Source organism: Platalea leucorodia (genome assembly GCF_965183815.1).
Source record: "Platalea leucorodia genome assembly, chromosome: 7".
Classification (NCBI taxonomy): domain Eukaryota; kingdom Metazoa; phylum Chordata; class Aves; order Pelecaniformes; family Threskiornithidae; genus Platalea; species Platalea leucorodia.
The window spans coordinates 37,056,181-37,071,277 of record NC_138829.1 but is presented as its reverse complement, the minus strand read 5'-3'; the positions used below and the strand labels follow the sequence as shown (position 1 = coordinate 37,071,277).

The window sequence follows — 15,097 nt, the reverse complement described above, 5'->3', positions numbered from 1 at the left end:
GGCAGCGAGGGCTGGCTGCTCTGCAAGGGAAGGTGACCCATGGGTGGAGCACGATATCAAGGCAGGTGGGAGCAGAGACCTCACCAAGAAGGAGCAGGATGTGGAGCAGCATCTTTGGTTCATGATCAGGGCCAGAGACAGTGATCAGGGTCAGACATAATCCGGTGATCACACAGCAAGGCCGTAGTGACGAGGCAGGTCCGAGACCAAGCCAGGAAGCCCAGCCAGCAGGTCCAAGTCAGGATCAGAGTCAGGATCGAGGAGGTAGGAGACCAGGTCTAGATGTAGCTGCTGCCCAGCTGCGATGTAGCACAGGCGAGGGCCAGCAGTACACCCTCAGCTTAAAAGCATTCCCAAGGGATAGGACAGGGATGCCCTTGCTTCTAGCTTTCTTCACAACAGGTCTTATCAGCAGAGCAGCTGACCTTGGACTCAGCCAGCTAAACTCTAACACAGGCAACGGCGCTCCTAGAAGGGGGCTGTGCTCTGGGCCTTGACAGCTCATGTACCTGAAACACTGCTCATGACTTTTTTGCAAGTTGCAAGACTTCAGCAAAAGCTAGAGATGATCTTAAAAGGGCACCAGCTATGAATGTCAGGCACATGGATAAACCTCTACTAACTTCTACATCTGCCTAACAGCTGGGGGTGAGCAGCCACTTAGGATGATTATAGGAGATTGTTTGAACTTTCTGCCTTTTTTTGCCAGGAGATGACACTTTTCTCAGAAGAGGGGAGAAATTGCCTAGATGCTGTGGCCTGTAATGCTTTGTCTTTTGCCATAATTAGCAAGTGTGTCCCCCTCTTAGGTCACTTACCCTCCTTAACATTAGGATTTAGGAGGAAAGACTGCTGAAGCTACCCCGTGTGGATTGCAGACTTCAGCACAACAGGAGAAGCAGAAATTGTTGTCCTGACACAGTTGTTCTCGGTTTGAACTGAAATGGGCAGGAAGAACACTGGTAATACGGTATAGAAACTACAATTAATTTCTAAATAAAAAGCACTCTCATTATAATCATGCAAAGCCTTCCATCCCTAATGGACTGTTTTACAGTGATGCCTATAAAAATTGACAGTAGCTAAGCTGCTAGTACACAAAGATCTCTCCTTGGCATGTTGACCGTTCTCATCATCTCTTCATACTCTATCATCTTTTGTGTCATAGGTCTGTGTTAACACGTTGCAGTGTTACCTTTTGTTCTCTATTTGTGTATCACTCAAGGCAATAGTGCCTGTGAGTGGGACTTCTGTGTGCTATGGTAACATAATTTATGTTAATTGTCTATCATAAGAGATGATAATAATAGGGAGATCAAAATTAAATTACAAAATCAAAATGCACATGTACAGTATCATGACTTTGCTATCTGTCTCATAATTATTGATGCATGAACTTCACACTTGTGAGTTGTAATGATATTTGCTATTTGTTGCCAAATATTAGTGATATTTTTTCCAATCTAGCTGTAAGTATTAATTAATGTGAGTTGTTAAATTTGTACATATAGTCAGCTTACAGTTATCTGCAGGCAGATTGTTCATGTCACAGATTAATTGCACCACAGATGCAGGCACAGCTTGGGTTCGCCAGGTTTCATTAGCTCTAGCTCAGCACTGGGTCTGCCAGACCTGTGCTGGCGGCACAAGGAATTGTTTAGATGTCTTTGCAACGAGCTGGCCAGTGCTGCTCCCTGTTACTTGATTTATTTGCTTGTGTTGCATTGGAGTCATGCTAAGCTAATTTACTGATTTGCTGCACACTATGCCCCAGAACTAGGCAGCCCTTACCACAGGCAGTAGTGCAAAGACACTACAGCCCATGATTTCACAGTATGGGAGTTTTGGTCACATTTTGCTGTAAGGACTACTGGGTTTAAAAACCCTTCAAAACCAGATTGATGTTTTAATCTGTGTTGTCAAATGACAGCCTGTGTGCTCAAGTGTGATCGGGCAAGCCTGCTGTTAGATAACTGGTGAGCTTTCCTCAGGAAAGGGTGCCTGCCTAGTTCAAGCAGAGCAGGACAAACCAGCCTAGATCTATGGCACAAAGCTGTTCCTGTGTCCCTGCTCTGTGTCCTCAGAGCAAGATGCTCCTCAAGAGGCTGCAGAGTCACCTCATGCGCTTCACGTAGCGCAGGCTTCTGTGGAACACCCTGTCAGCCAGGGGTCGGTGGCTTTTTCCCTCATTTGCTACAGAAAGCTAACTTGAGGTCCTGCACGTGGGTCACAACAACTCCATGCAATGCTACAGGCTTGGGGAAGAGTGGCTGGAGAGCTGCTTGATGGAAAAGGACATGGGAGTATTGGTCAGCAGGTGGCTGAGTATGAGCCAGCAGTGTGCCCAGGTGGCCAAGAAGGCCAATAGCATCCTGGCTTGTATCAGGAATAGTGTGGCCAGCAGGACCAGGGAGGTGATCGTCCCCCTGTACTTGGCACTGGTGACGCCACACCTCAAATACTGTGTTCAGTTTTGGGCCCCTCCAAGAAGGACACCACGGTGCTGGAGCGTGTCCAAAGAAGGGCAACGAAGCTGGTGAAGGGTCTAGAGAGCAAGTCTTATGAGGAGCGGCTGAGGGAGCGGGGGTTGTTTAGTCTGGAGGAGGCTGAGGGGAGACCTTATTGCTCTCTAGAGCTACCTGAAAGGAGGTTGTAGGGAGGTGGGGGTTGGTCTCTTCTCCCAAGTAACAAGCGATAGGACGAGAAGAAATGGCCTCAAGTTGCGCCAGGGGAGGTTTAGTTTGGATATTAGGAAAAAGTTCACTGAAAGGGTAGTCGGGCGCTGGAACAGGCTGCCCAGGGAAGTGGTGGAGTCTCCATCCCTGGAGGTATTTAAAGGACGGGTAGACGTGGTGCTCGAGGACATGGTTTAGTGGTGGACTTGGCAGTGATAGGTGTAAGGTTGAACTCGGTGATCTTAAGGGTCTTTTCCAACCTAAACGATTCTATGATTCATATGGCTTTAGCTAAGAGCACTCTTTTCTAAACATTAAGTGCATTTGTTTGTTTGAAATACACGTGGAAAGCTATTTGTTTTTCACTCCTTGCTCGTTGAGATTTGCAGAGGGTACACGGGCAAGGGCTCCCGGGGCGCCGGCCCGGGCTCTCCCCGGGAGGAGCGGGCCCGGCCGCGGCTCCCCGCCGCCCGCAGCTGCGCTCCCGCCGCGGCCGCGGGGGCTGCGCTGCGCGGGCCTGCGCGAGCCGCCGGGGCCGCAGGCAGGGGGGGCTGCTGAGGGCGCGGCCGCCGCCATTTCCCTCTCGCCCTCGGCGGGCGGCCTCTTTCCGGGAGGAGGCGGGGACCGGCGCGGCACAGGCCGGCCCGGCCACAGGCGGCGCGGGGGAAGGGCGCAGCCCGGCCATGCAGCCTGAGCGCGGCGGCAGCCGGCCCCGCAGGGAAGGTGGCCGCCACGGCCGGCGGCGGCCGCCCGGCGGCGCGGAGAGGGCGGCCGAGGCGGCGACCGACGGAGGCGGCGGGGACGGCCACGGCCGCGGAGGAGGCGGGGGCCGGGGAAGAGGCGGCGCTCACGGGCACCGAGGAAGCGGAGGCGGGGGCCGGGGCAGGCGAGAGCCTCGAGGTCGCGGGGCAGCGCCGCCGCCCGCCGCCCACCACCAGCGGCGGGTAAGCAGGAGCAGAGCCCGCCCTCCGCCGGAGCGGGGGGAGGCGGAGCTGAGCGCGGCGGGGCCGAGCGCGGCCGGGCCCCGGGGCGGCCGCCGGGGCGGGGGCACCACCCTTCCCTCTCCTCCCCTGCTCCGCCCCTTCCCGAGGTGGAGCCAGGCTGGCCGCCGCAGCCCGCGGCCTCTCCCGGGAGCCCGAGGGGGCGGGAAGGGGCGCGGGGGCGCCGGGCCTGGCGGCGTTGCCTCCCGGGTCAGCGCGGCACCTGCGCCCGCCCTCTGCCCCCTCGTCCTCCCCTGAAACAGCAGCAGCCGGCGCCTGCGTGCTCTAGTGGAAACAGGGATAGGGATTTTCTGGCCGAAATACGTTTATAATTTTGTGCTGCAAAATGCAAGTCTCGTTTGAAAAATGCATCTGAAAAAAATATATCTCTGTTTGCAAATAGAGATGAAGAATTGCTGAATATTTTGGCACAGTTGATTAGAATTTGAAATGAGCGCGTGTCTTGTCCAGCCTGTGGTACTAGCAATGAAGACGTGGTAACAGCTCATCTTACAGAATTGGCATCTGTGGATGGAACGTGTATTTGTCATTAACGCAAGTTGATGGTTGTGCTTTGACCAATTACAAAGTGTTCTGGCAGATTAAAAGTAGCACAGACGTGCCTCAATGTACCACAACTACACCTTCAGTTCCCTGTGGAGATGTTAAAATGCTTTCTACAACCCACCGTGGTATGAGATCAACACTGTGCCTTTAAAACCAGTTTTCATTTATAAATGCTTTGACAGTACTACATTCAGATTGTCTTGCTTCCGTTAGCGTTGTTGCAGCATAGAAATCATGGTTGTCCCTGGATTGGCAAAAAGATTACAATGACGGTCTAATACTGATTGGTGTTGGCAGCACTGGGAGTCCTAATGTAGATGGACCAGCTGCTACCCCATTTTCAGCATCACGCTGATTAGATTAATTTTGACTTTTATGATGCCATGGCTTCAATTGGATCCAGCCAGTGTTTTATCTATAGCAGAACTCCCATGGTTGCTGGTGGATTTAAAAAATGTAAAATATTCATCCCTCTTGTCGTATTTAGATACATTTTAGCACTTGTGTTTTGGGAGATAAAAGATGCAGCTGGACTGGTACTGTTACCTAGAGCGCTGGTCGGTAATTTCACTTGTAAGTGATATAAATTGCTGAGTTCATACTGATGTGTGCAGACAGGTTTGAATTCTGGATGTGAAACAATAGTGCTCCCTCATAAGCCACAGAGGCACAGGGGAGAAATTCAGCACCTGTATTAGCTGAGGAAACCTCTATCGTGGACTGATTTTTTTTCAAGTCATTCAACCATTTCTTACTAAGTTGAAATACATTTATATCTGTGTTCTCTCTGGTACGGTTGGCCCAGCAGGACCCATTTCATAATTTAAAAGGTGCACTCAGAAAGGGAATCATGTTATATGTATGCGGTTTTGTCTGGATTGTTGTTCGAAGTATTTCACGAAGCAGGTAAAAAATTTGCTTCTGTGACAGCTTACAATATGTTTTTCCTGATCACTGTGTTATTGACTTTGATATGCTCTTCATCTTAGTTTAGGACAGTGACTTTATCTGTTTGTGGCCAAGGCTAATAGGGGTTGCATCTTGAAAAGTGAAGCAGTAGCTAAGATTTTCCCAGAACTCTACTAAAGAGTGTTTAAGCGTAATGCTCTTCCTGCACTGGAGGCTTCTGATATTAAGTATGGTATGGTCTCTTAGCACACCTGCCACAAATCTTGTTTTTAGCAGCAGGGAGAGAACTGGCTTCCAGCAATTCAGCCATAGCGTCAACAGCTGTGCCAGCCTGCAGCTGCTCATGTCTAGTGTTACCTCTGAGCCAATCTCATAATTTACCACTTCTGAAACAGGGAGGACCTCTTTCTTCCTCTTCTTTCTTCAGTGTGTGTGGTTAGACAAGCTCCCTTGTACTGTCTTTGATGTGTGCTAGACCATGTTTCCCAAACAGATTCAGCTCTTACCTGGCAGGAAATTACCCCCTTTTATTCCCAGTTCCTTACTGTTCTGTGTGTTCAGCAAAGTGTCTTGTTTTACACAAGTGCACCAGCTCAGTGAGGGCGTGCTTGGCCCAGAGTAAGTGGTTTGTCTGAGGGGAGACCCCGCTGTCTTTTCAGCAACAGGGGTCAGATCTTCTTAAGTGGTGATGTGCAAATTGCAAACCTGGAGAGCCGGCTAGTGTTATGGGGGATGTGAGTGGTCTTATCACATCACTTCCCTTACTGTGTGCTGAGAAGCTGGAGACTTCTCTGAAAATCTCCTTTCTTTTTTTCAAATGGACCTTGAAATCCCCTGGACAAGGGAGGCTAGGAACACTGTAATTGTAATATATAGGATTTCCAAGGGCAACTCTAGCCCTTTTGCTTTCTAGGGTAAAAATTGTGGAGGATTACACTCTGCATTTCCACACTGCTGGTGTCAACTTGGCATTATGGAGGAATTTTCCTACTAGATTGGCATCATTCTAGCATTGTATAATCAGGGTTTAGATGACCTGGTATTAGTTCTTGAAAATTATTTTAAGTCTAAGTTCTTCTATAGTTTTACAGCTATGCTAAATTTATAATTGTATTTTTTTTATACCCCATTTTTTTATAAAACTATTGCTGCTAAGCTTGATATTTAAGTAATTGTTTATTGCTGGAGCTTTAGTTGTTGCCTGAGAAGTTTCTTCTTTGTTGTGTCTTCAATTATGAAAAGCTTTACGACAAAATCTACATCAAATTGTATTAAAGTAACTGGATTTGGATTTGTTGAGCCTGCTATGGACAGAGCAGTAAAATGCAAGTAAAATTCTAGGTGAATGGGTTCAGTGAAGTGTAATAAGAGTATTAATACGACAAAACCTCATTAAAAACTCTTGGAAATACTTAAGAATTTTTACAGTGAAGTAGAAATTGGCATTAAATTGCATAATATTTTGGCAGCAATATTTCTTAGTGAATTGCATTTGTTTAAAATCACTATTCATCTTCAGTTTTTGTGGTTTGGATGTTTTAATTTAATGTTTCCTAAGTTTGTGTTTGAAGCTACAGGAAGGCGTTATGTCTGACCTGTACAACAGGGTCAGTTGGAAGTGTAGTGGTGGCCCATTCAGTTCTCAGTTTTTTTTTGTGGCCCAGTGAAGGCTGGACACCACTTTAACATGTTCTACACTACTGTAAGTGTACTGCAATTCTTTGGTTTTAGTAATGGGTGATCAGCTGTACTACTTGCAAAGCCTGTCAAAACCCAATACTTGCTGAGTCAGTTCTCTCCTCCTGTGCTGGGTGCTAATGTAGAAGGAGATCAGGGTGCTATTTGTTTATAAATGACTTACACCCTGCATGGCAGATCCAGCTGTGGGTCAGAGTCGTGAAGATGAAAGCTTGCATGATTTCTGTCAGCTGTTGAGGAGATAGTTCTCTGAGGAGCTCCCCAGCTCTGCTCTTGAAACAAGATGCTGCCTCTCTCAGACAGGGAATTGATTTAGAAACTGTGAGGAAAAGTGGTTTTATTCCTTGTGAAGAGGGAAAAGGATCTTGCGCTTGTTAGGTCTTTTTGTAACTAGTGTGCGTGTTGATTTAACTGGCTTGATTACTGAAGATTTTGTGTCTTCCCTTCAAAAATGAATCTGAGTCTAATTACGACCAGCTGGTTCACCAAATGGCAGATTACTTTGTAGATCTGTCATCTTGAATAATTTTCCGTTGTTTTTATCTGCTTTAACTCATCTGTTCTATGTTAAATAAATAGAACACATTTGCAATTATTCATTTTTAGTAAAATAATGCGGACTTATAATGCTTAAAGTAAAAGGTCCGATTGACACTGGCCCAATATTATCTCCCACTTTCATTCTAACTCCTCTAACTTGCTCGGAATTCATATTTCATGTACTGTCAGAATTTTTAAATTGCTCTCTCTATGAAATATAATCTATTAAAACAAAAAAACTTTCTGAAATTGTGGTCATGATACTGGGTTTTATTTGAAGGTCCTTGACCACATCCTTTTGTGGGTGGTTTAAGGGGACTTTCTTTTGTCCTCTGTTTATTACATGTGCAATTTACAAAGTATTCTTTTAACTCTTCTTTTCAGTGATACACTGATGCATGCTATTACTTGTTGGAATTGGCAGGTCTGTTTCAGTGTTCCTTTTCTGGCTTTGGGCATTGGTTGCAGTAAACATTTTCTTGTTAAAGAATGGAGGTTAACAGACCTATTTTAGTGCAGTCTTTCTTACTTACGGTTAGTTTCAAGATGACATCACATTTATTTAGTGTTTATTATATCTTCATTATTGTGGTCCATGCACATGTAGAACTGATCTAAGAGAACTTCTAATGCTGTCAGCATCAGATAATTTTTTCCTAATTAGTACAAGCTAAATCTTTACAGTCTAAGCCACTGCAAAAAGCAATCTGTTCGCAGGCACGATAACAAAAGCTTGGATTTTTCAAATACAGATACATTTGATTTCCTTTAGAACACTGTAACAGAGCTTGTGCAGATAGGAGAAGAATAGATTTCTGGATATTGAACACAATAAATCTTTTGATGGTTTATGCTAATGTTCTCAAAAGCAACTAGGAAAAACTTAGATTAATGTACATCAATTTGTGAGCTGTACTTAATTACTAATGAGGTGCGAAGAGCTTCCTTTTTGAGGAGTTTATCTACTGTGATGAGGTGTGAAGAGGCACTAACTGATTGTGAATGAAGTGTGGATTATTTTGAGTGTATTGATTTAGATTAAGCCTCTTGAAAAGTGTGTGAACAAGGGCTTGTAAACTTCTTTAGGGTTGGTTTAGTGTCAAACTGGTGTTTGTTAAATGGGATTCTGCAAGGCATCGTTCTGTATCTGCTCCTATTCGGTGTTTCTATTAATAATTCTGATGAAGGAGTAAAATATACAGTGTTAAAATTTGCAGACAGTGCTAAACTGGAAGGGTAGGCAGGAGGGTGGAGCACAGAACACAGTCTCAACAAATGGGAAGAAACAGCCTGCAGTAAGGTGTAATTCAAGGTCAAATACAACACAAGTACATTTGTGTAGGAAAAATCTGCAGAGGTGTGTGACTGGTTAAGCTGCAATTTTATAGAAGGGAACTGGCAGCTTAATGGATGAGAAAGTACCAATTAGCAATGCAGTCACACTGAGGAACTGGTTCTACTTCTGCAAGATTTGGACCAGCTGGGGAAAGTTCAGAGGGAAGGAATGAAGAAAGATGTGAAGTCTAGAAGATATGACCTAGGAGGAAGGGTTGAAGGACCTGGTTCTCTTCCCTCCCCCCTGCCCTTCTTTTTTCCTTCTTTTTTTTTTTTTTTTTTTTTTTCCGGTCTGGCAAAGAGGACACTTTGGGGAAGCCTGGATAGCAATGTTCCATTAAGTAGAAAGGTTGCTGCAAACAGATCCATTTTAGGCAGGACAAGAAGAAAAAACATTATTAAGAAGGAGGAGGTTTAATCTGGGCACTGAGAATAAAAATTGTGACTGAAAGGGTAGATAGATTGGGTAATGCATTGTGTAGGAAGTATACGGAGATCAGTACAGAAAAATAGTCAGAGGTTTTAAGAGCATGGTGAAGGGTACTGAGCCTACTCAGTAGAGCTGCTGTGTAACCACTTGTCACAGCCCTATTTTTTTCTTTTATTTTTTCAAGGCTGTCTTTGCAATGGAAAAAGATAAATGCTTTTTATCCAGCCAAAGTTAATTTATTCTTTCAGTTTCTAGACCATAGAGAAACCTGCTTTTCACAGTGCTGGGGACTGCAGTGTTTTGTAATAATCTCTGATTGTTTAGCGTGGCATGGTTTAGTGATATTTATTGTTATTCCTTCATCGCATTTTACCTATTTCCCTGTTGATTTAACTTTTGCACTGAAAGCATCTCATTACACAGGTGAACATGCAGCATCATTGCTGCATAACAGCTTCATGTCTGACTTTTTTTTTTTTTGGTAACTTTCTTGGAAAGAGCTTGGGTTTTTCATACTTTGGATGGCTGTGCGTTTCTGTCCTCACCTACTTAAATGCTTATGTTCCTTTTTTTTCCATCAAGTCTCTGGCGTAGTAATTTGGTAACTTTCAAACAAAAACTGTCCCAAAAATTTGCTAGCTTAAACAAATAACTTTATCAGCTCCATATTTTGTTAATTGTATGAAACACAACTTTCAGTCATTACCTTATTTAGGTTTAATTATCCCATAAAATGGAGTGGATTTTATTCAGAGGAAATGTAGAATGGTAATACCTTGAATATTGGAGAAGCTCTCCCAAGAACTCACCCGTCATATTTAACTAAACATTTTCGAATTTGGGTAAGAAGTAAAACTACGGATTTAATCATCCATCCATCCATCCATCCATCTTAAAACCCAGGTTGGCGATGGCACAATGCCGGTAGCCACCAGCAGGTGGGGCAGGCAGCCTACCCGCTCGCCCCGGTGGCTGCCGGTGCCGCTGCACGGCACGGCCGCGCTGCCTCGGGCACAGAGAGCGCCCGAATTAAATGACGAAGAGTAAGGGTGTCTGCACATCGTGGGGTGGGGACGTTTTTCTCATCTCAGGGTGATGTTTTCTGAACATACAGCGGAACGCATGAAAATGACACGTACGTATGAATTATTAGGACTTGCTACTGGCTGTTTGTTCCAAACGCAATTCTGAAAGAAAGTTATGTGTAGGAAGGGAACACTTAGTAATTCTGAGCTAAAAATGTTGTTGTGCTACTGGGATGAGTAGTTGGTCCCAGAGAACATCATACAAAACCCTCTATGGGTACATCAAGTGAGAGATAGTAGGTATTTATGCTGAAGAATAAAAAAAATTGTAGAAGTGATGAAATTTGATTAAAAAATTATTCCATACAGTACTGCTTCTGTTTTCCTCACAAAAGTAACTGGGTAGTTTCAGGAGCCCTGTTACGGGTTTCCAGCCAGTCTAACGGTGCTCCATAGCTTTTCGTATTTATCAGAAGGTTTCACTGTATTTTAAAGAACCAAAAAATTGCTGATTATTGATTCAGTGGTGATTTAGAGCCTTGTAACAAATAAAGAGGAATATTTCTTACAGGTTTTCATAATCAAAGGATTTCAAGCCTGTGTGATTTGGTGTTCTATGGTAAGGCATAGAGGGGGTCCATTTACCACTGTTCTCTTTCATGTATGCAATTCCTCTGTATTTTTATGTGCATGTGGGTTTTCTTTTTTTTTTTTTTTTTTTTTAAATAAGACTTTAACTCTTCTGCAGGTAGACTTAATAATACATCCTGCTGGTAAAACCCGTAATTCTGCTGGAGTGTGTGAGAACCTTGCCTCAAGGTCCTGTTTCTATTCCTGCTTCATTTTTCCCAGAGGATATCCATACAGTTACAGACTGTACAGACTCTCTCTTTAACCCTGGAATACCCAGGATCTCTGTCTTGTAGAGAACAGAGTGATGATCCTGGGCCACAGCTCTTCCTAGGTTACTGCTCTATCACTGGCATGTTGTGAGGCCTTGAGCTTTTTCTGATTGCCTGACAAACTAAGAGTTTGGTTTTTGGTGTGTTTTTTTTATGGTTTTGTTTTGGTTTTTTTTTTTCCTTTCTGTGTTCTCTTGCAGGCTGTATTACTTAGGTTATGCTGCTTTGCTGGCTTCATTGACTTGCCATGTTCCTGTTAATTTGTAACAGTAAGTGGCATGCCCATGGAAGCAAAAGAAGCTCCAATGATCCCATGCTCCTTATTTCTTTTCCTTCCACTTCACCCTAATTGTTAGCAAGGATGTTAAAAGATTATTGTCTCAGAGTGAAATTTATTTGTAGAGGTAAAATTAGAAAATGAATTGTGCTAATGAGAAACGTTAGTTCCTTCAGTGTTTTTGGCATGGCTCTTTGTACTTAGTTCAAGTTACTGTCAAGGATGGGTTTCTTGGTGCAAATTTGCCTTGTGGAATACACTTGAGTGTAATACTGGTGGACTCAAAGTGGTTTCCCTCCTGATGGAACCACAGTTGAAGTTGTCCACCAGTTGTCTAGACGGTTGAGCACTGTCTAGAGCTCACCACTGCAAAATGGGTGCAAAGTTCTCCTGCAGTTAGTGTTCTGTATGCACCTAGGGCTGGCAACCAGTGCAAACTGTTGCAGGTAAAGATGTGATGTGCACATAAAATCCTGGGATCATAGTGCATCCCAACAAGTACAGCCCAGTCTTCCTTTACCTTGTTGGTAATTTGGATGTGTCTGTACTCGCAGCAAGTTCTAAATGATTCTTAGAGCTTCTTCACAGTAGTGTTAACTGCAGGACCAGAGCATCATTGTGCAGTAGCTCTTACTTTAGACTTATACTCTAGACCAATGGCAAAATAAAATGGCATTTTAACATGTTGCTTTTATAAGTATGGCATTAGGGCATTGAGGACCTTGGACAATGATTCTTCGCTATTTTATCTCATGTTGCATGTTGGGTTTAGGGAAGCAAGTTCTTTAAGGCTATTTGGAAAAATATCTTTCAGAGGATTTCCTCCCCACCCCCCTCCAAAAAAATATTGGACATGAATGAGGAAGGGGTGTCTGAGGTTTGAGTGGTGATCTCTACAATGTCTGCAGTTAAGTTGCATTCAGATTTGACATAGAAATAACAAAGGGTTTTTTTGAGTGAATGCAAAGACAGATATTTGAAAACATCCATGGTACTATACCACCCTGGTGTAGTTCTAAAACAATTTCATAAAGATGACTTAAAAGTGAAACAACATTACTGCTTCTTGAGCCTCTCAAGAGGCTGATAGTCACAGAATAAACGTGGAGATATGATACGCAGTGGAGTTTTTCATGAGCACTTGATAGGTTTACATCTGTATAGAATTATTTGAGCCTTGTTTAATGACAGGCTTTTTATGATGTTCTGTCTAGATAGGAGTCATGTTTTTTTCTTCAGCTGTAAATAGGTTTGAACATAAGAACTTGTCAGGATCTAGGCTTTTTTTTTCCTGTTATTTCAGGTTGGTTTTCTGCAACTGCAATGATGCTTTTCAGGAAGGAGACTTTGGTTTCTTTATCTACAAGTTACATATTGTTGAGGACTATAGTTCACGCCAGGTCATAGTCACATGATTAATCTGTTTGAATTACCCATAAAACATTTTAAAAATCAAGGGGAGAGAAATATTTTTTGCTATTGAAGTTAGTTAGCTTCTAGAACCATACTTGGTGAGCGTTGGAGCAGTAACAGTTTTATGTAAAAACTTCAAGATCAAGTCTCTCATCTTGTGTGCTTCATGAGATGTTTTTCTCTTTAACTGGAGCATCATTCCTGTTATGCAAAACATAGGTTTCAGAATAGGATGTCTCCCTTGGCTAATTCTATCTTTAGCCAACCCATAGTGATGAGTTCCAGTATCCAACATTTATGAAGCAGTCTTAGGATTTCATCCCTCTTTCAAAAATTCTCATCCTGTACAATAAAGACTAAAAGCTTTTTTCTTCATGCTACCTGTTCTCTCAGCTGCCCTTTCTGCTAATTAAGCTTCTCTCTAGCTTTGGTAGATCTCTCTAAAGGTCACCAATAGAGCAAACTAGTGAAGAGGATTATTCTTTGCAGGGATATTTTTTGTCTTTTCATGAAAGAACCTCTCTCGAGGCTCTTCCTTCCTTAGTCTAAAGGAAAAAAAATCATTAGCTTTTTCCTTTTCCCCTCAAGTTGAAAAAATATAATAGAAACTTGTACTGGAAGAGCAATAAGGAAGGTGAGCAATAAGGAAGTAAATTGTTTCTGTTAATGAGAGGCAATTGCTTAAAAATCACTGGAAGCTCACTACAAATTCATCAACAGGTAAACAGGCCAGTATGAGAAGACTGTGGACATATGAACATATGTGTATGAGCTCATCCCCATTAATACTTTTGAAGAAATAATTTTTAACTTACTCTGTCATGTGTGTCACTGTAATCATGGAATAGATTTAACATTTGGCAATACTATTTAGTCTTATTAATACTGTTGAAAAGTCATAAAGTGCAATGCACAAAATATTAAATAACAAGATTTTTTTTTTTTTTTGTCTTTGCATTTCATTAGGTGTAGTGTGGAAAAAAATAAAGCATAAAAGCACAAGGATTTGCAAATACCTGTACTGACTTGTCTAAGCTGGCTGCCAAGAATTACAATTAAGCAACTTTTACAAATGCTTGTTTTCTGTTGAATAATTGGAAGGGGAAAAAAAAATCTTATCTAAATTATGTGAAACTCTGAAGGAGGAAGTATAGTGAAAAGTGTTTTCATTATTTTCCATGAGACAGCAAAGCAGATTGATGCGCTTGTCAATAATAATTGTTTATTTTCTTGCCTTATTATATCCTTTGTTAGCTACTGAAAATGCTGTTTATGATTCAGGCAAAAAATGTCTCTTAATGAAGTAATGTATTATTTTCAGCTCTTTCTCAAAATATATAGGAAAATCATCCTTGTGTCTGCCAGCTTACATTAGAAACAGCTTGTGCATAAGGTTACAGAGCCATTAGCACAGATGCTTTTTTGTAAAAAGGCAGTCAGTGGACACACAGAGCCTGTTGTAGATACAGAGAGTGCATGATGACAAGGTTTCAATCTGCAGTAAGTAATGAAGTGAAGGATTTGGAGAATATGGAGAAAAGGAACAAGTTCAAACTGTGGTCTGTTTTCTTCCCAGTTTCAAATACAAAGTGCAGTCAGTTTTTTTTTCACTTCTCAGATAGGTGACCTGCCATTGGACTTGAAATACTTTTTGAATTTAATTTCTCTCAATTCCTTTTTTTCAGTCCCTTTGTACTTCATGTAAAAACATGATATTGTCATAAAGATAGAGCAGGAATGGAAGAAAGAATGACGTGAAGTGTTACGGCTTTTTTGTTTCTTTTTTTTCTTGCGTGTGTGTAGTGGTTGGGCATCTGCATGGTACATAGGCCACCAGCTTCTTGAGTTCTCCTGACGGGAGTGCGTGGTTGCTGTACTAAGTAGAATAGGCCTGGCTGAGAAAACAGGCTAGATCACCCATTTCAGAGTATGTAGAGTCGCTGCATTCTCATGGGATGTGGGAGATACAACTTGAAATGCATTTGTGCAGAGAAGGGAGTTGAATTTATTTCCACTTTCTGGATAAAATGCTGTAGTTCTGCAGTGGCTGAATAAACATGGATTGTATTTATTTACACTATCTCTCTGAGATGCTTTGTTTTGGCACTCCCCTCTCTTATGCGCCAGTCCCCGTCTGTTCTCAGGTCATTTCAGGACAAACAGGACTATTTTTGCTGGAGAAAGTTTTATGTTTCTGTCAAAAGTGTACAGTGGTGACGTAGCTGTTAGAGGTTTTTGGTAAATTCTCATGTATCTGTTGCCTGCAGTGGGTGACTGCTTTGAGACCAAGTGCATGCCACACATTGGTGGTATCAAATTCTGCTTCTGACTTACCTGAGTCAGGAC

The 15,097-nt window shown here is 42.9% G+C and overlaps 1 protein-coding gene across 1 annotated transcript in view; it reads left to right on the top strand.

Moving 5' to 3' along the window:
- Nucleotides 1-3,358: 3,358 nt before the first annotated feature.
- Nucleotides 3,359-15,097, top strand: part of AVEN (apoptosis and caspase activation inhibitor) — a gene marked incomplete at its 5' end in the record, with an annotated part of 103,171 nt that continues 91,432 nt past the window's right edge. Inside the window, one exon of the mRNA XM_082317420.1 lies at nt 3,359-3,619. Within this exon, the coding sequence (XP_082173546.1) occupies nt 3,359-3,619 (261 nt within the window). The remainder of the gene's footprint in view (nt 3,620-15,097) is intronic.